This window comes from Anthonomus grandis, chromosome 12 (assembly GCF_022605725.1).
Source record: "Anthonomus grandis grandis chromosome 12, icAntGran1.3, whole genome shotgun sequence".
NCBI classification, from domain to species: domain Eukaryota; kingdom Metazoa; phylum Arthropoda; class Insecta; order Coleoptera; family Curculionidae; genus Anthonomus; species Anthonomus grandis.
In genome coordinates, this window is record NC_065557.1 from 5,415,043 (window position 1) to 5,435,332 (window position 20,290).

Here is a 20,290-nt window from a genome sequence, read left to right on the forward strand (position 1 = left end):
GATCTTCCGGAAATAATTTTGTTTTTGCATAGGGTATCAAATTAAATAGAGCCAACAAAAACAGATAGCTCAGTGGCTATAAAATCTAATGAACAAGATAATAAAAACTGGGCGGAAAAACCTTGCAACACCACTCGTTAGGATAAAAAGAAAAATGAACCCAAGCAACTTAAGGCCGCGGAAATCCACCAACCCAACTTAAATTACCAATAAACCACACGTATCGGTATTTTCTTTCAAATTTATCGCCGATCGACCAGTTTTCACAATATTCTATTACCACACGATATTTCTATTTATTAGTTAATTTTCATTTGCAATTAGCGCCTACATAATCGGTATCTATATGCACACAGAGGGGTTCCAATGGTTCTTATTGGTCGGAATGGTTCAGGTAGGACATACGGTAAGGTGGAATGAGCTGTGAAACGGAGCACCACAGATCAACCTGACCGGTATTTACGTATATTCCATCTCTCATGTCCATACGGATGGATGTGTACCATCTGAGAGGTTTTTTATACCGCTGATGCTCCGGTGCATTTCTCAATTCGGGTTTCGACGATCTTATTATTATTTTTTTTTTGGTGGTCCGCGCACCTACCAGATCTAAGTCCGATCGACCAGCGCGAAATAATCTAGATTGAATCCGATATGATTGACGATAATGATTTATAACGTAGATTAAATGAGTCTCGTTTAATTTTATCATTTAGTGTTTATTAAACACTTTTGGGAGATTTTGTGTCTTGTAGTAGTGATGTTTAGTGATTTGAATGTGCCAATGATTTGTTTTACGTACGAATTATTGCAGTATGGTACTTAGGCGAATTTGGGCACTGATTGTGCTGTTTTTCTGGTACCATAATATAAGGTAAATGGTCACATTAATGGTACTTAAATGTTTTACTCCTATTAAAAATTAGTTCTATTACTCTATAGTTTCTTTCCTATATATCTAAACTTTTTCAATTTTTCTTAAACTAATTTTAATTTTCTTTCCTTCTTTATGTATTATTGTTTTTCTTGTAAATTGATATTGACTTATTGTTCAATAAATTGAAAAATTAAGATATCACAGCAATATTCAAAAAAAACTTCGCGTATATTTAATGAAGTCTATAAAATCGTAGTCCTAGATAATTAATTCCAATAAGATTACCCAAAATCCCAATGATTCAATTTTTATACCTAAATTCGCATCCGAAATATAATGTATATTTTTTTAAATATAATTCAATAATTCCAATAAAACTCAAAATTTTTCAAAATGTTTAACCATTCCTTCAGTTTTACTTAATCCTGTGTAACTGGTTTAGCATTCTCTAGAAATACAAGATTTTGTGGAATTTCAATCATAGAAGTTTTATTGGAATATTATTTAGACCAGAGGAAGAACTATGCTTCAAAATATTATTATAATTGGAATAAATAATATCGATCCTTGAATTTATATGAGAATTGCATGCAATTTTGTCAAAAGTTTAATTTTTAGTGAATAATTAGCTATTTTGACGTTTGAAGAACAACAAAAATAGCTTCATTAAGTTACTATAGTTCACTATCAGGGATTTGTATAAGAGATTACTTTAAGAAAACATAATGATCTGTAAATTCCATATTATTGGAACTTACAACGAGACTTTAGGTACTGAAAATACGTTTAATTTGGAGTTTCGCGAAATTTTAATGAAATCATTGGAATAAATCATCCTACTTAACATAAAAAACCAAAATAGGAAAGGTGCATTGAAAAATTCTATTGGGCATTATAATCAATATACATTAATGAAATTTTACTAAATTTATTGGAATCAATGAAACTTCTTATGCCTGGCAACCGTAATTTGGTCCTAAAAGACTCAACACTCAAGAGTGTTTTACAGTATTATTCTAGCATAAAAATGGCTTGAAATTCAAGGTACATTGATTAAGGTACTTGAAAGTTAACAATTTTAATTTGGACTTGAGAGACTTTAATTCAATGTGTTTTTTAACAGACAGAACTAATTTAGTCAAAATAGTGTCTGAGATTCAAGATATTTTAAGCATGATAGTCTTTCAATGGAAGTTGATTGATTTGGACTTGAAAGCATCAATTTCAACGTTTACAGTAGTAATCTAGTCTAAAAAGTATCTGAAATGCTAAATATTGTAAGAATGACAATATGTCGACTAAAATTAATATTGATTTGGAGTTGAAAATTTCTTATTAAAGGTATTGATTAAGAGATAAAATTTTGATTACTAGAATTTAGGATGTTGACGTGCCAATAAGAGACAAATTATTTTGTTTGTTAGAGGTACTCCTGGTATATTCCAATATCTTGACTTTCAGTGTACGGATTCTGGTAATTTCTTCAAAAAAGACTAAAATAGTCTTGAAAGTCTCAAAAAAATTAATAGTTGCAAAATATTGTTTACTAGAACTTAAGATATTGACGTGCTAATAAAAGAGAAATCATTTTGTTTCTTACAGGCACTCCTGATATAAAAATTCCAATATCTTGACATTCAGTGTATGGATTTTGATAGTTTCTTCAAACAAGACTAAAATAGTCTTAAGAGTCTCAAAAAAATTAATAATTGCAAAATATTGACTACTAGAACTTAAGATATTGACCTGCCAATAAAAGAGAAATCATTTTGTTTCTTACAGGCACTCCTGATACAAAAATTTCAGTATCTTGACTTTCAGTATATGGATTATGATAATTTTTTTAAAAAAGACTAAAATAGTCTTAAAAGTCTCAAAAAAAATAATAATTGCAAAATATTGACTACTAGAACTTAAGATATTAACGTGCTAATAAAAGATAAATCATTTTGTTTCTTACAGGCACTCCTGATATAAAAATTCCAAAATCTTGATTTTCAGTATATGGATTTTGATAATTTCTTCAAATAGACTAAAATAGTCTTAAAAGTCTCAAAAAAATTAATAATTGCAAAACATTGACTGCTAGAACTTAAAATATTGACGTGTCAGTAAGAGACAAATTATTTTATTTCTTACAGGCACTTCTCGTATACAAATTCCAATATCTTGACTTTCAGTGTATGGATTTTGATAATTTCTTCAAAAAAGACTAAAATAGTCTTAAAAGTCTTAAAAAAGTGATTAATTGCAAAACATTGACTACTAGAACTTAAAATATTGACGTGCCAGTAAGGGACAAATAATTTTGCTTTTGATATAAAAATTCTAATATATTGATTTGAGCAAATTTTTAAATAAACGTGATTTGTCATTTTTACGTAAAAATAAGCCTAAGCTAGTATAAGCCATGCCCAAATTTTTGAAGAAAAAAAAACAATAAAAATGCTTTTTTTGCTAATTTTTTGGGATTTGCCTACAATAAACTCACATATGACGTAAATTTCCAATGCCAATACCAAGTGGAATTTCTCATAAAATGTCCCGTACCGCTGTTGTTGATGTTTACCAAAGAATTGTTAATAGTTGGCCAAACATATTTTATTACATTACAAACACTATAAAAAACTTTTAAGGCCTGAACTTGTAAAGTTCTATACTAAAGGTGATTTACGTAAAATAGCATGAAAAAAATTAAAGCATTATTATCTCTATGTTTCTAATTATATATACCCCATATATTGACTCTTAACCACGTAATTACACATAACCCAACATTTTTGCATTTAATTCCCATAATCTTAATGTTCAATAAAGATGAATCGTCAAAAAGCGAATTTCGTTCCTTAAAATTACGATATACGAAATACTCAAGTTTATTGCTGTTGGATTAAAATATCGTCTGTACAAAACGTTTATATTGTTACTAAATTTTTTATGGGCCATAAATAATATTGTTGCAAATTTCAAAGTTAGTCGAATTAATTCGCTTGACGATCAATATGGGGAACATTATCAGTGACGTTTGATGACGTATTTTATACAGTACAGATAGTTTGAAGTGTTCCTGCCATAAAAAATTCCAATAATTTTTCTAAAGATTTTACGGAGCATATATAGATTACTATTTATCATCATCTGTAATGAAAGATGAGCAGCAAACAACTTGGCCTGGCACTATCCAGTCGATATAGCATAAAGTGGTTTCCAAACCTTCGATCAATAAAGAAGAGCGTCATGCTACTCTTCTGTGTTCAGCTATAATACTACAGGACAATTACAAGGAATTCTCTTCATATTACGCCATTATCAGCAGCCATATATTCCTCAAAATTTCGTCGAACTTTGTCGTGGGACCTTTCAGTAGCTTCTGGATGAGCAGAAGAATAAATCGACTGGTAAATTGGATCCTAATTCCCCAATCTTCTATTAAAAGAGTTATCTTTGATTTGTGATATTGATAGTAACTGCAAAGCTGGTTTCAGTAATAAATTTCTCAGAAGTCTCCTTTGAGCAATTTTTTCTTTGACTACTGATTGGTTCTTTATTATTTCTCCATTAATTCTAGAACTTTTAGTATTGAAAATTCTTCTTAAGAGTTAGCAACAGTTACCAATTGCGTCTGGATTAGTGAAGCTGATCATGTCAGTAGGGGAATCAAGATCGGTGTTACCAAGTAAATTCATTTGCTTTTCAAATTATCTTCTAAGAACTATTAACGTTAAGGAAATTCATTGAACACTTCCAGGTACCTAGCAACTGACTTAACTTTTTATCATGTAAATTATTAGTTAGTGCAGCAATAGACCATTAAGCTTTCAAATAGTATATATGAATCCTGATTCCAGGATTTAAAATAATGGACGAATTCATTAATAATGATTCCCTCTTCCTGTTAAGCTTCCTCCAATGATTGTTCATGATTTCTTCATTTGTGTTATTGATTTTAGTGAATTTATTACTGTTTACCATTTTTTTTCTTTTTTGCTCCTGTCGTTCTTCTATTTCTTTATTTGTTGCTTTTCTTCACCTTCTAATTTACCTTTTTTGACAGTCAAAGACTTAAGACAAAGATCCTATTGCTTAGTACTTATCATCAGGAAATGTGGATCTGGAAGAACACATCATTAGACTTAATAGAAAAATTGAATTCAAAAAAATTATTATCTGGTTCCATCGTAAAAAATGAACGTTTCATCTAATGAGTAGTTTATAATGATCCCAGTGAAAAAACAATGATTGAATTACGCTCACGGTTGCACCACTACTCTAAGCCCGAGAATTTTTAAAATTTATATCGAAGGTGTATACCCAATTGTTTATATTTGACAAAGTTACGTAAAATAGAAAGATAGCGACAGCATCTTTGTATCATCGGTGTATTGTTCGTTGCTCGACATAAGACAATAGACGTCTTCCTTGATCTTCCGTGCATGTGATCATTTCTTTTTTGGCGGAGTGATAATCATGGAAATTTGTTGGTGCGGTGGTTAATCGAAATCGGAATGCGTTTTATAGGATTCCTGACGATATTTTCATGGATAAATTATTTTCGGTAAGTGAATATAATAGAAAATAATTGTTCCTCTTTAAAACAACATAATGATAGATCTGTTAGAAATTCTTTTTTTATTTAAATACTTGCTATCTTGGGCAACTTTAACTCGCTTACTGAATTGTTTCCGATGCATTAACTTGAAATATGTCCGTAGCTGATCGTTCTTGGTTGGCATAATCGTTGTGTCAAAAGAGTTTAATTAGATGTTAAGTCACAAATTTATTTATGGTAATTAGTCGACGAACTATCGGGTTTTAGTTGCGACTTTTTAATTATGTCGGATTAGATGAATGTCAAATGTCTTTTTTCACATAAAAAAAATGATGCAGGTGTTCGGATTCGGTCTGATTTTTTGTATGAAAGACTTATGACTCATTTGGCGGGGAATAATTGGGAAATGAATATAGGAACGTGCAATTATATAGTCTGGTAGAATTCCTTTAATTTTTACTTAAAAAAGTACAAAATTAATTTAGTTGTTAAGGCTCAAGTACTTTAAAACACACATTATACTTAAATATTCTTAGAATATTCCTATTGGTCGTTTAAAGTACATTGATTTCTTTATGCCGTCAGTTTTTGCTAAGAAATGTTAAAATTTTATCAATAAAGGTTCATTTACGCTAAGTGTCAATTTAGAAATAAAAGCCTTATCAAAATCGCAAACATTTTTCAAATAAAAAAAAATTAAAAGAGTTTTATTTAAGATTACACCAAAATTTAATTTTGTTTAAATAATTTTATTTCGTCAGAAAATTTTAATTTAAATTAAAATTTTTTTGATTTCTTTTTATAAATATATAATTAAAAATAACGGGTTTTTATTAATAAATTTATTAGTCATTCTTAAATTTCCACATTATTCTGATTTTTTTTTAAATATAGATTTCAATTAAATTTATAAAATTTAATAAATGTAAAACTTAAACGCCTTTTAATATTTAAATATATCGTCTATTGAAAAATATTAAAATTACTGGAATCTTTAAATTGAAAAAATTGTATTCATATTATAAAAAATCCACTTTCCTAAACTTTTAATTATTATCTATATTAAATTAAAATTCTTCTAAAAGTTATATTTTAATTAAATATTAAGATTAAAAACTAAGGAAGCTTTTGATATTAAGGCATCAAGTATAATTAAAAATATTTAAAGGAAACTTAAAATCATCAACATTTCTCAAATAAAAAAAATTAAAAATCAAATTCAATTATAATTAATTAATATAAAAACGATTTTTTTTAAAGCAATTTATTGTAATTAAAAATTTGTTGATATTTTTTGAGAAAACCATAATTAAAAATAATTTTTTAAGTAAGAAAAAGTTTAATGTTTTTTTTTCATTATGTAATTGATTAGTTAGTGTAAATTTAAATGTATAATATATCTGTAATGTATATTATCTTTCATAAATGTCCCTTAAAGTATTTACGTTATACACAGATATATCAATTGAAATTAAATATTAAAATTACAAATTTAAGAGGTTTTTAATATTTAAAATATTAAACAAAAATGAAATTATTGAAATAGTTCAAATAAAAAAAAAACATAATTAAGATTAAAACATATTAAATTTTTTTAAAAAACTTAAATTGCCAGAAAACTGCTTTAATGCTTTTCATGATGTCAAATAAATAAACTAAAAATAATTAAGAATTAAATGTATAACAATTAGTTTTTTTTAAAATAACTTTCCAAATATTTGTGTTTAATTCCTAATAACATATTTAAAATAATTTATTCTATTTAAATATTTAATTCTTATTAGGAATTGCTTATACTTTATTTTAAATACATACTTTTTTACATCAATAATTTAAGGAATTTAAATTTAAGACAAATATAATTAATACAAAAAAATATAATTCTTTAAATTCATATATCAAAAGGAAAATCACAAGTAAGATCAAAATATCGAGAAATTATAGTAATTTTTTTTCAAAACTTATAATTAATTAAATATTAAAGTTTAAAATTTATTTTAACAAACTTAATTTAAATACTTAAAAATTAAGTTTGTTATGAAATAAATATATCAAAACTAAGATGTGTAAATTAATTAACTGATTTTCCAGATTGTTTTAATTTCTTTTAACATTTCAAAATAATTTATTTTCTTTAAATATTTGAATTCCAATTAAAAATAGTTTAAATCTTTTTTTAAATACATACTCTAATATTTCTGTAATTTATGAAATAAATAATTCAAGCCCTTTTCAACATTTAAATATTTGGTTATTTTACAGACAGCAATACGGATTAAAATATTTAAAAAGAATTTATATTTTAATTAAAAATTTAAGGAGTTTTTAATATTTAAACATTTCGTCTATTTTAAAATAGAATCACTGACTGCGTCAAATTTAAAATAAATTTTCACAATGTAAAATATCTACTTTAATAAACTTTCGATTATTTTTCCAAAAAGCAAGCGACTTTTATTTAAATTTAAATAAAAAATTATTTAATTATTTTATAACATATACATATTTTAAATAAATTCAGGTTTTGTTTTTTTTTAATTTATTAGAATCCCTAATTAATCTTAAATACTATTTTTAACATTATTAGATTTAATTTTTGAGAATTTTCTTTAGGTAAATTATTCTTAGAATGTAACAGAAACATTCTAATTATTGATACATTTTTGGAAAAGTGCGATAACCCAGAAATATCTATTATTATTATTACTAACTATGATTTTACTAAATAAGCAAACAGGAAAAATTAATGTTTTTTTTTTAAATTTATTTAAATTTTCGCTTTTTAATTAACTGGAGAAAATTAACATTTCGGATAGCATTTACTAATTTTTTAAACACTTCTTATTTTTGAAATTTTTTCTAATTATTTCTTAATTTTCATTTAATTATGTAATGGTTCTACCTAATTTTAAAAAAGATTCACCAATAACGTAGCTATATAAATATTTTTACATAAACAAATTACTATAATCATCACGTCCTTGCTATATATTTACAAAATGCGTTTCTCAAACACAATTTTAATCCAATTATATATAACGATATTATTCATAAATACGTAATAAATTAAGGCTCTGAACATAATAAAACAATAAAATTCGTGATTTTATTGCCATTTGAAAAACATCCAGTAATCTACAGATTTCTTATTAGAATCCCCAAAAACGATATTTTAATTAATGATAATCTCGTAATAACGTAATCTTGCAACACCTCGTCGAAAGATTGATACACCAATTACCGGAAAATTATAAGCAGAGCTTTAGAAAATGCTAATTAAATGTTTTTTTAATCCCGCGAGATTACGAAATTGTTCGCACCTCGAAGAAGATTTTTCTTATCGCATTGAAAAATGATTATGAGAATTAAAAACTGTATTTACTGTTACCGTGCCATAACCTATATAAAATAGGTCTCGAGATATTAAGATAAGAAAACACCAATCTAATTCCCATATTAGAAAACCATTAAATCCAAATTACAGCATAAATGAGATGATTATGATTACGTTCGCTGGTGTTTCAATGGTAATTCCGATGAGATCTATTTTATTGCACTAGTTGTGTGGCGTAGAACGTCTTGTATGTACATTGGCCAGCTGACAAGACATAGGACCACTTTTAGAGTCTAGTATGTTGCCTTTTATTGCGTTAACAGTTAATCAACTTCTTCCGCCCCCTGGCGGTGTGGTTTACAACCCATTTAACGTTCGACATTAAAATTTGGTATGTGGATAATTAAAATTACTAAGTTTATCGTTATGTGTGGTTTTAAATGCTGACTGTTTTCATGCGCCTTTTGGAAAGTTTTTAGTGTGTTAAAGTTCTTTTTAACTGAGGAGGTTAACAAGTTCATCTCATAAAAGTGCGGAAGTTAGACATGTTCGTTTTTAGTAAAAAAATTTTACTGTTTTATTTACGAAAGATTCTAGGGGAAATTTAGCAGCAACATTATTTTCTACACTTGGCTAAGGCCTCTGATATGGTCTATTACGCAGTGTGACCTATAAATCTGTTAAACACATTATCCAAAATTTGACCATGACCCATTATAACATTATAACCAGAAAGAATTTTCAACTCAACACAATAATAAAATTTTATAACATGCTTGTGGGACCACATGTAGAATATGCATTTGTTATATGGTTACCATTGATTTTCATAATAACTTTCTAAATGGTTTTTTCCTTTTAATCACATATTTTAATTTTTTCTGAAAATTCCACATATTCCAGGCAGTTTTAATTTTTCTTGCCATTATTTTATGTATGTATGTAATTTTCCCATTAAAAACTTTTAATTTTTTTTTTAAATAAATTTGTCATAAATTAAATTGTTTCTTATCTTAATTTTTTATCCACTTTTTACACCTTAAATTTTTTTCTTAAGATTCCAATTTTTTTCCCACATACTTAATAATTGACCACATTTTCCAGGCAGTTCATATATTTTACCATTATTAATTATTTCCTTTAGTTCTTTTATTTATTAATTCCTAAACTGTTTTTTACATTTTTCATTTTTTTTTCTAAGCAATTAAAATAGTTTATAATTTTGTCCAAGCACTTGATTTTTTTATATAAATTTATTTTATTATAATTTTAATAATAATAATAATAATAATCTTTATTTATAGTAAATTGCTACATATACAATTCAAAGACGTTAAAACGACAAAAATTAAATATAAAAAACAAAACATGGGCCTAATAATACAATTTTAAAATATGTACTCTTAATAATCGTTTAAAACTATTTATATTATTACAGATTTTTAAGTCATTAGGCAATTTATTAAATTCGAGCAAACCTTTATAGAGCACGGAATTAAGCATTTGAACGATGTTACACTTATGAGCTAAAATAAAATCAGTACAATTCCTAGTATTATAATTATGGACATCACGAAATAGCACTAACTTATCACATATATAATTAGGTAAGTAAGGTATATAATTAGGTAAGTAAAAGGCCTTTCTTCAACTTAAATATAAATACATTAACATTAAACATAATTCGTTGATGGACGGTCAACATATTTAAGACATTTAACATAATTTTAATAGGAGTATAGCGGTTACATCTCAATATTGTTCTCATTGCCCTATTTTGAATTTTTTCGAATTGAGAGATTTTATATTGCGGTAAATTATATAAAAGAGTTGAACAAAATTGTAAATGCGGAAGAGCTATAGCATTAAATATTTTTGTATTCATTGATAAGTTTTGTCCCACTCTATTAATGAACCTTACCTTTTTAGCAAACTTTCTCATGATATAATCCGCATGAGCCTGAAAAGTTAAGTTCGAGTCTAAAATTACTCCGAGATATTTAATTTGATCCTCGTAAACTAATTTCTGTCCATCCACACAAACACTTACACTTTCAATGTCAATAGAAGATGTCTTCGACCGTCTACCAAATATACAAAATTTTCATTTTGTGGTATTTAAGCTTAACTTATTGTTACAAAGCCAGTCAAACAAATTGCCAAGTTCTATGTTCATGTCGCAAACCATTTGCTGTAGATTTTGACCAACTATATAGAGCATAGTATCATCAGCAAATAAAATAATATTTGATTTTTGAGCCATTTCCGTAATTTCTCTATTAATAATGTTTTTCCTTTTAGTTTTTGCCTTTGTTCATTTAATTTTTTTCTTAAAATTCAATTTTTTTTTCTAAAATTTAAAATAATTGATCACATTCTCCAAGCAGTTTATATATCTTAGCATTTTAATAATAATTTTATAATTTTTCAATCTAAATTTTTATCTTTAATTTTTTTTTCATAAATTTCTCATAAATTAAATTGCTTCTTACCTTAATTTTTTATCCACTTTTTACACCTTAAATTTTTTTCTTAAAATTCTAATTTATATCCCACATACTTAAAATAATTGATCACATTTTCCAGGCAGTTAACATTGCCATGTCGGCGACCTAAGCACCCGCCAATTTTTTTTCTAAACAATTAAAATAGTTCATCATTTTGTCCAAGCAGCTGTTTTTTTATATAAATTTATCTTGTTATAATTTTCCGTAATTTCTTTATTAATAATTTTTTTCCTTTTAGTTCTTGCCTTTGTTCATTTCATTTTTCTCTTAAAATTAAATTTTTTTTCTCAAACTTAAAATAATTGATCACATTTTCCAAGCAGTTTATATATCTAAGGATTTTATTAATAATATTACAATTTTTTCAATCTAAATTTTTACCTTTAATTTTTTTATAAGTTTTTCCATGATTTAAAATTTTTCTTGTTATAATTCTTTAACAATATTTCAAAGTTTTTTTCCGAAAATTCCAATTTTTTTCCAGGTAAATAAGAAAAATTGATCCTCTTTTCCAGGCAGTTGATATATTTTAATTAATGTAATTTTTCTATTAGAAAATTTTTGTATTTAATTTTTTCAATTTTCTTTCCTAAATTCCAATAATCAAATCAGTTATTCCCTTCGTCCAGGCAGCTGGTTTCTTGCAATTTTCCATTTTATTTATTATTTATTATCAAGTTTTTTTTGCATTTCATGAAAAGGCTCTCTAACTTTCTTCGTTTATTTTTTAAATATTTTTATTATTTGACTTATTAATATTTTTACGTATTCTTGTAAATTTATGACAAGATTGTGTATTAAAAGTGGTATTTTGTCAGCGTATTGGTCAATTGTTAACTAAAACTATTTGTTCCTAGCCAACGTTTCAAATTATATTTAAGTCATCCTCAGGGCTCTACAATAGATAGAAAGAAATAATGTTTAACATTTTTTTTTCTCTATTTTCCATAAATATTCGTTAAAAAATTATAAAAATATAAGTTAATATAAAATGATACAATGCATTTTCCAGGCAGTTCATACATTTTACCATTATTGATTTTTTCCTTTAGTTTTTTTTGTTTCTTAATTCCTAAACTGTTTTTTACAATTTTTATTTTTTTTCATTCTAAATTTTTGTCTTTAAATTTTTACAATTTTAAGTTTTTTTATAAGTTTTTCCATAATTTAAATTTGTTCTCATCTTAACTACATTTTAAGTTTTTTTCGGAAAATTCCAATTTTTTTCCAGGCAAATAAGAAAAATTGATCCCATTTTCCAGGCAGTTGATTTATTTTAATTAATGTAGTTTTTCTATTAGGAAATTTTTGTATTTCTTTTCTAAATTCCAACAATCAAATCAGTTACTCCCTTCGTCCAGGCAGCTGGTTTCTTGCAATTTTCCATTTTATTTATTATCAAGTTTTTTTTGCATTTCATTGAAAGATTCTCTTACTTTTTTCATTTATTTTTTAAATATTTTTATTATTAGACTTTTATTACTTGTTCTTGTAAATTTGGGACAAGATTGTGAATTACAAGCGGTATTTGGTCGGCATATTGGTCAATTATTAACGAAAACTATTTTATATTTAATTCATACTTAGGGCTCTACAATAGATAGAAAGAAATGGTGTTTAACATTTTTCTTCCTCTATTTTCCATAAATACTTGTTAAAAATTATAAAAATATAGGTTAATATAAAATGATGCTTTGCATATCAGAGTTTCAAGAAAGAGGGAGGAAAACTTTCAAAAGAACTACGACTTCGCTAAGTATTTTTGAAAGCTTTTAATGTCCAATAGTCCCAATAGAGTTTCAGGGTCATTTTTATGGTCTCTATCAATAATCATAATTTCACTTTTAGTTATAATAAACGTTTAGGCCGTAAAGAGCACTGACATCTTCAAGTCTCATCAGGATTATCAGAATTTCTCTCTGGGAAGCAGCTATCAGGGTCGTATAATCGGCAAACCCATGCAATACTCTCATCACATAATTATTATAATCAAAAGCTTTGTTATAATCGACAAAACTTAAATATTTCTTCTCTTTGTGAATATGGTTAATTCAGTGGATATTGGCCATAGAACATCGTGTTCCAAATAGGATCGAAGACTATACAGGAAAACTTTACTGATATGATATATCAAAGCAAGTAATTTAGAGTTATCTGACCATAAACCAGTAATCCTTGCCATAACTAATGAATTATTCTCAAGCCTTCCTGTCTCATAAACCTTAGTGCCTTGGCTGCTATAGCATTCATTCTAGAAGACTAATTAATGTTTCAAAACTTCGAGAGCAGAATATCCGGTTTAAATTAAGTGATGTTGTTTTCGCGACTCTTAAGATAGTAATTGTCAACATACAGATCTATACAATACTGAGATCAGACCACAATTACCTCATCCAGATCAGCAGTCTTTCCTTCACTGTTTCTAACTATCCAATATTTTACTTTAAATTGAGGCTTTCAATGTTCTTCGTTGTTCTGATCATATGAAGGGTTTATGGGTCCATTCATGAATAGAGTTTCGCCCACTTTGACATTTTTTCGATACCTTCCATAAAATATTTATTAATTTCTTTTGCAATATCAAAAAAAAAACCAAAGAATGATCCTAAAGTAAATTTTTAGGACAACAACAAATCTTCAAAACCACGGTCTTCAAAACATATAAAAATATAATTCCATAAACGAGAACCTTTTAATTATTACCTAATCTGTTACAACAAATATATTTGTTTTTCCACTTACGGTACATCATCACGTACTATCGGGTCATTTGCTTAACAAATTTTAACACCTTTGTTGGACCATTGTTACCCTAAATGAACGATAATTTCTGTTTGTATAACATAAAAGCATTTTCGTTTTCAATAGACGACCATCAATGATCGTGTTATATTATAAATGGCCTATTTTATATTAAGTTCCTGCTATATTATTTATATGAAAATTACACGGTCCAGTGCTTATTAAAAAAATTATGAATCATTTATGAGCAATTTAGTATAATCATGTTGATTTTCGATACAGATTACGCGGACTGATGAAATCCGTGAGATCGTTAATGGGAATGATATAAATCACCAAGATCTAACCACAAAGGTCTGCGAGCTTTTTTTTATTATTATTATTAGGGGATTGAGAAATGAAATCATAAATCCTTTCTTGGTATTATATATAAGATTGTTTAACATAATAACGTCCTGGAGGGCACAAAACACACTAACGAGGTGTTTTTTATTGCCTCAAGGTAATTTTTAAAGAATTTTTTAATAGCTCTATTGTTCACAGTACGTTATTATATAGAAAAATCGATGTTAAACATTCCAAAAGCCATTCTCACTGATTTTATACGAGATTTATATCTGTTAAGTGTGGGCATCGTGGCGTTTTGCTTTGCTGTCTTATTTTGACTTACTAACTACCGATTTCATTTAGATAACTTTTAACGTGAGCTTCTTAAACTTGTTTTCTCTTATTATGGACGTTTTCAAGAATGAAACATTGTAGGTAGCATTTTAATGAATGGGAGTTTTCTTTTCGAGTAATGAGTAAATTGGTAATGTGTGTCAGTTATGTTAAATATGATAAAAATTGATTTTTTTTTAGTTCAAAACCATGCGGAAAAAGTGCATTTCGGGAAAACTCCGCTGTTTAGTGTTTTAGTAATTCTGGATAACTAAGAAGATTAATGTAGAGAAAAGAGAAGAAAGAGAGACTGACCAAGAAAATACTGAGGATGCACTAATAATGGTGCAACCTTAAATAATACCTGCTGAAGAATACAACTAAGGAAATGAAAGAATTGTTTAATATTGCTTCAAAAATGAAGCGTCGCTAACTGAACATAAAGACAGGGTTATCCCAAACCACCCACACTTGTAGAATGCATTAAGACAAAAAACAAGAAGACATTGCCTGAACTAGTAAAAAAGCACAAAAACTTTTTTGGACCTACACGTTTTGATCTATGGCTCAGTCATCATCATTGCAACGCTTAATGATGCGAAATTCAAGACAACAGGCAAGAGCACACTCAGTTATTAAAACGTGTACCACCATAGAAGCAAAGAATAATTAATATTAGTAATTTTTATATAAATATTTCAACACACATTAATAAGAGTGTAGGGCCAAATTACCTCCATACTTAAATCGTGTATCTTGTGCCTCATCCATTTTTTATTTTATTTAATAAATCATTGGAACCATACAGGGTCTGAAATTTAAATAAAAAAATTATCCCATTGACAGATCTGTGTCAGATGTTTTGCCTTCTTCCTCCTGTTGTTCGTTGAGAGCAAAAATATTTAAAGAATCCGTATAATGTTCTGACTTCTTCTGTAGATTCTCCAAGGTTGTTATATACGAGAAATACAAGGATTGACTTCAATTTGAGATGTTTCCTTAGGATTTTGTGGTTAGAAAACTTAAATCTAGGAGCATTGAGTTTGCATGCAAATTATGTTCCACAACAACTACCTTAATAACTGCGTTGTTCTTGGTTTGAAGTAATGGCTGCTCTCGCGACATCTTGGGAAACATTTAGAAAATTGATGAATGTCCGGAACAATATTAGTCTATTTAGATTGCTTTAACTCACACCTAAACCCTACAGTATATTCATGTGGCTTATTTTTCAGTCAGTTTGTTTTAAATACACCACACTTCAAACTTGTTTAAGTGTTTCTTACTATTATTGTAATTTTTGCTGCAGTTGCAAATTTTAAAATCATTGAATATTTAATAGTCTGGTCATTTAAGAATTACTTGAAGAGTAAGTACTCTAAAGTACTCACTAAAGAGGATCCACCTTGTCGAAAGCCTTGGAGAATTTCGTCGTTAGTGTAGATTGCATCAACCTGGCACCGTTCCTCCAAGGATTCCAAGAGGTATTCAGCGTTAACCAGGAAATAATTAACAGTGGATCGTTTCTCAAAAAATTGCATGATATTTTAATATAAGATAGCAGAATTGAGATATTTTGCTTATGCCTTTAGAATAAGGTAGATTATCCAGATCTGGTAATAAATTTGATTTAGGAGATTTTGTGGCATCACAGGCTTCCGTTAAGTTAATATGAACATTGCTGAGATATTCCGCCAAATCAGAAATCGTGTGTATTTATTGAAAAATCATTATCGTCTATATACACAGAATCAAAGAATGTATAAGAGAAAATATATATAAAAAAATTAATTGCCTGGATAAAGTGACAAAATATGTTGATTATTTGGAAAACAACTAAAACGTGAAAAAAATTATTTAAGAATCAAGATAAAAAAATCCTGATTGATTAAAGGAAAAATTTACAATGACAAAATTGCAATATTAATATTAAATAATAAAAATTGGTATATTACTAGAAAAAATATAGTACAAATTATAAACTCCCTGGAAAGTGTAATCAAGTAAAAGAATTAAATTTTGAAAAAAAATCTTAGAATTAGTTATAGGCTTAAGATAAAAAGTCCTAATCATAAAATTATAAAAAAAAACTAAAAAATAAAAGAACAGCTATATAAAAAAATCAAAAGCCTGAAAAAATTAATTATATTGATTATATAGAAACAAAAATGAAGTCGAATTTTAAACAAGAATCGGTAATCATTTTTCAATGTATGTACACAAATTTAATGTTGTATAATGTTGCTATTTAGCTCAATATTGCTGTTTAATTTACTTCAGTATATAATAGATTTATGTTTAGTTGATTTTAAATTAAAACATCATCTTTTGTCTGAATAGGTCTGTGATATATTAAAAGTTTTTGTAGATGTACACAATAATAAAGTAAAAATAAAACTACTGGCATTTATACTGGTAGACAGATGGAGTACAAATTAGTTACTCAAATCTATACTGTACAAAGAATTAATTGAATTGACCAAATTACGAGTGATTATTAAAACCTGAAGGCAGTTAGGCAGTGTAATTTTAGTTATTTTTATATTTTAGCGATTTTTTATACTTTTTTATCTATAACGTATCTTTATGTAAAACCGATGCCAAATAAATACTTGTAATTATTATTTTTTATAAAAAAAATTAAATTTATGCTCTCTAAGGTCAGTAATTTAAAATAATAAATTGTTTATATAGAAAATAGGATTTAAGTTCTTAAAATGTTCGTATACTTTATTTGTACCTGCAAGCTACCTACGTTTTTTGACATTGTTTCAAACAAATCTTTATTATACAATAATAACTATATATTATTAACATGGCGCATATTTAAAATCAGTGATTTTTAGGACGCTCTTCTCGATTCTCACAATTTAGAGGTTCGAAAATTAAGAGGTACGCAACCCCTTTGAGCGTATTTTTAGGTTAGGAAGTAAGTACCTGATCACATGTAGCATTATTTAGAAATGACTAGCACTGTACGATAGTAAGTTAATCAGATTGGATCTTCTTGGCAACTTTTTACTTGGGTCTTTTTTATGACATTTAAAATTCTATTTAAAACTTTCGTTATATGGTACAGTGTTTCCACGTTGGAGCTTTTTTATAGTTTTTCTCATAAAAATACCATTATTGGAAGCTCTGAAATTCTTTACAACGTGGCAACGTTGTAACGGTGTGTTATTCCAAATAAACGAAAGTTTTCCACAGTTCTCATTTTATTTACTCCCTAAATCGTCGTAAAAATTTATTTTTCTTGCATAATTAACTCCACCACTATACTCAACGTGGATAAAATCTATTGTAGGTTTTTTTTTTAATAAGAAAACCCCCCGCTGGCTTCAAACCAATAATTCCCTGCATTCATCTATAAATGAAAGGTTTATTGTGACTCCCATGTTCATTCAAAAGACTATTTTCGATTACGAATTGGAATTTAGTACTTTCCTTGTGTCATTGGCTTTAAACCGAGACGACTGAAAATATGAATATAAAATTAGTTTTCTCAGATAATGTAAATCTTATGAAGTTTTTAACTTTGTAATGTTTGTTTGTTGTTTAAAGCTATCTATGATTAATGTGTCTGAACCCTGTATTCTGGTGCCAAAGGGGTTAAAAGTAAGATCGAATATTTATATTATATTAGTAACCGTTAATAAAATCTGACATCAAAGAGCACATTAAATAAATAATTTTTGCACAACTTCCTCTTTTCGTGGGCGTAATACTTAAACAATAAATTTCTTGCAAAATAATAACAATTTATCATATCGGATTCGTGATCATTCGTGCGCGAGCACAACAAAAAAAAACGGATAATATTTTATGTAAATCTACGGTTGATACAATTACAATTTTAAATTAAAACCATGTACACCATAACTCATATTATAAATTATTGTCACTTTCGATTAATATATTATTATGGCAATAAATGCATTTTAATAGTTCACTCGGGAGAATAATTATAAAAATAAAATTATTTATACGTTTCGCCTTCGGGGCCAATGCCTATAGATATGCCGTTTCTTATTACACATAATATTACTTTATTTAAATCCCATATAAAGTAAGAAATATTCTGTGAATTTGGTGTCGCTCTTTTTGAATATATTCGCGGAACTTTATAGTTATTTTTCATAAATTATGTAGTTAAATTGTATTGTAAACAGTATAATTAAAACATTTAATACACAAAAATAGTCAACTGATTTAGATAGACCATTGATCCGGAGCATTCGCCAACTTTTTACGTGTGTCCCGAGATGTCGTTGTCGACGGACGAGATGTTACACAAGTATAGTCAAAATATTATTGGCTATTGGGGTTTATTAAAAGTTATGAAATCCGATTTGCATGTAAAAGGTCCCGGGTTCAAAGACACTCAATGTTCCTAGATGTAGTGGTAAAAGTTGAAATTCATTCGTAAAATATATAAGAAAACTGATTTACTGCAGGACTATGAGGTGTTTGTGGTCAACTAACGAAAGCTTTTCGAAGTAGCTATTGGAGGTTAGTATTTAGAGCAATCCAAAGTTATTTTGGAGGGATATTCACACTAAAAATAATGGAATGGTGTTACCAAGTAATATGGCATTTGATGATGATATGTCAAATCATCCTCAGTAAATATGTTTGCTTCTATGATCTTAGAAATGTTTATATTAACTAAATGGAGATGCTTGATAATATTGAATCCCTTAAATCAAATGTTGCATCAGATTCGGATAATTTAACTAATTTTTTGTTTATAATTGTCACTTTGTTCTTTCTCCAATAATATGTAACACTTATACTCGTAATATTTCTTTAATTATAGCAATATGTCCTAATTTTAGAAGATTAGTTTCTTAACAGCAATATTTAGAAATTGATTACTTAATGACATAAAAAATACAGGAGTATAAGTAAAGTATCCTTCTTTGGCAAATTGATGAAAAGAAAGTGCATAATAAAATTCCATTTTTGCATCAAAAATTATATTTTGAACAAGATGGCTTTTTAAAAAAACCATACACTGTGAATTATTTACTGGTTTACACTGAATACCTCTTCGGAGCCTTGGAGGGACGTGCCAAGTTGTGGCAATCTACACTGATTTCTCCAAGACATTCGACAAGGTGAACCGTCCCGTCTGGTTGGATATTTGAGCCTTTTTGGGGCTGGCTTAGGAGTTATTTGTCTAATAGAAGTCAAATAGTTGATATGGCTATTAATGTAACATTTTGGATACCATAGGGTGGTCATTTGCCCCCACTTTTCTTCAAGTAGTTTATAAATGACCATGACAATACTATTAAACATTTTCAATACTTTATGCAAATGATTTTAAAATTTTCAGTTGCGTCAATAATCATAGAAATAAGAATAATCACTAGAAAATAAGACACAGAAATATATTATAGGGTTTAGGTGTGAACTAAAACAATTGATACGCAAACATAGTCAACTGATTTAAGTAGACTATTATTCCGGAGCATTCGCCAATTTTCAACATGTGTCCCGAGATATCGCGAGGTCGGCCACACCTCCGGACCAAGAAAAACTGGTTTATTCGCGGTTATTAAGATCGTTACACAAAGTAACTGGTTATTTGGCTTTGATAGTAGTTGATTTGAAATCCA

The 20,290-nt window shown here is 27.5% G+C and overlaps 1 protein-coding gene across 3 annotated transcripts in view; it reads left to right on the forward strand.

Annotated features, from left to right (window-relative positions):
* The first annotated feature begins 465 nt into the window (after positions 1–465).
* The window catches only part of LOC126743017 (protein Wnt-7b), a 95,375-nt gene continuing 75,550 nt past the window's right edge, over positions 466–20,290 (forward strand). The window contains exon 1 of one of the 3 annotated variants that reach the window (XM_050449936.1): positions 466–874. In XM_050449936.1, the coding sequence (XP_050305893.1) occupies positions 816–874 (59 nt within the window). In that variant the 5' untranslated portion in view covers positions 466–815. Of the gene's footprint in view, positions 875–5,196; positions 5,433–18,509; positions 19,179–20,290 lie in introns of those variants that run through there. The other 2 variants (XM_050449938.1, XM_050449940.1) reach the window with 2 other exon arrangements.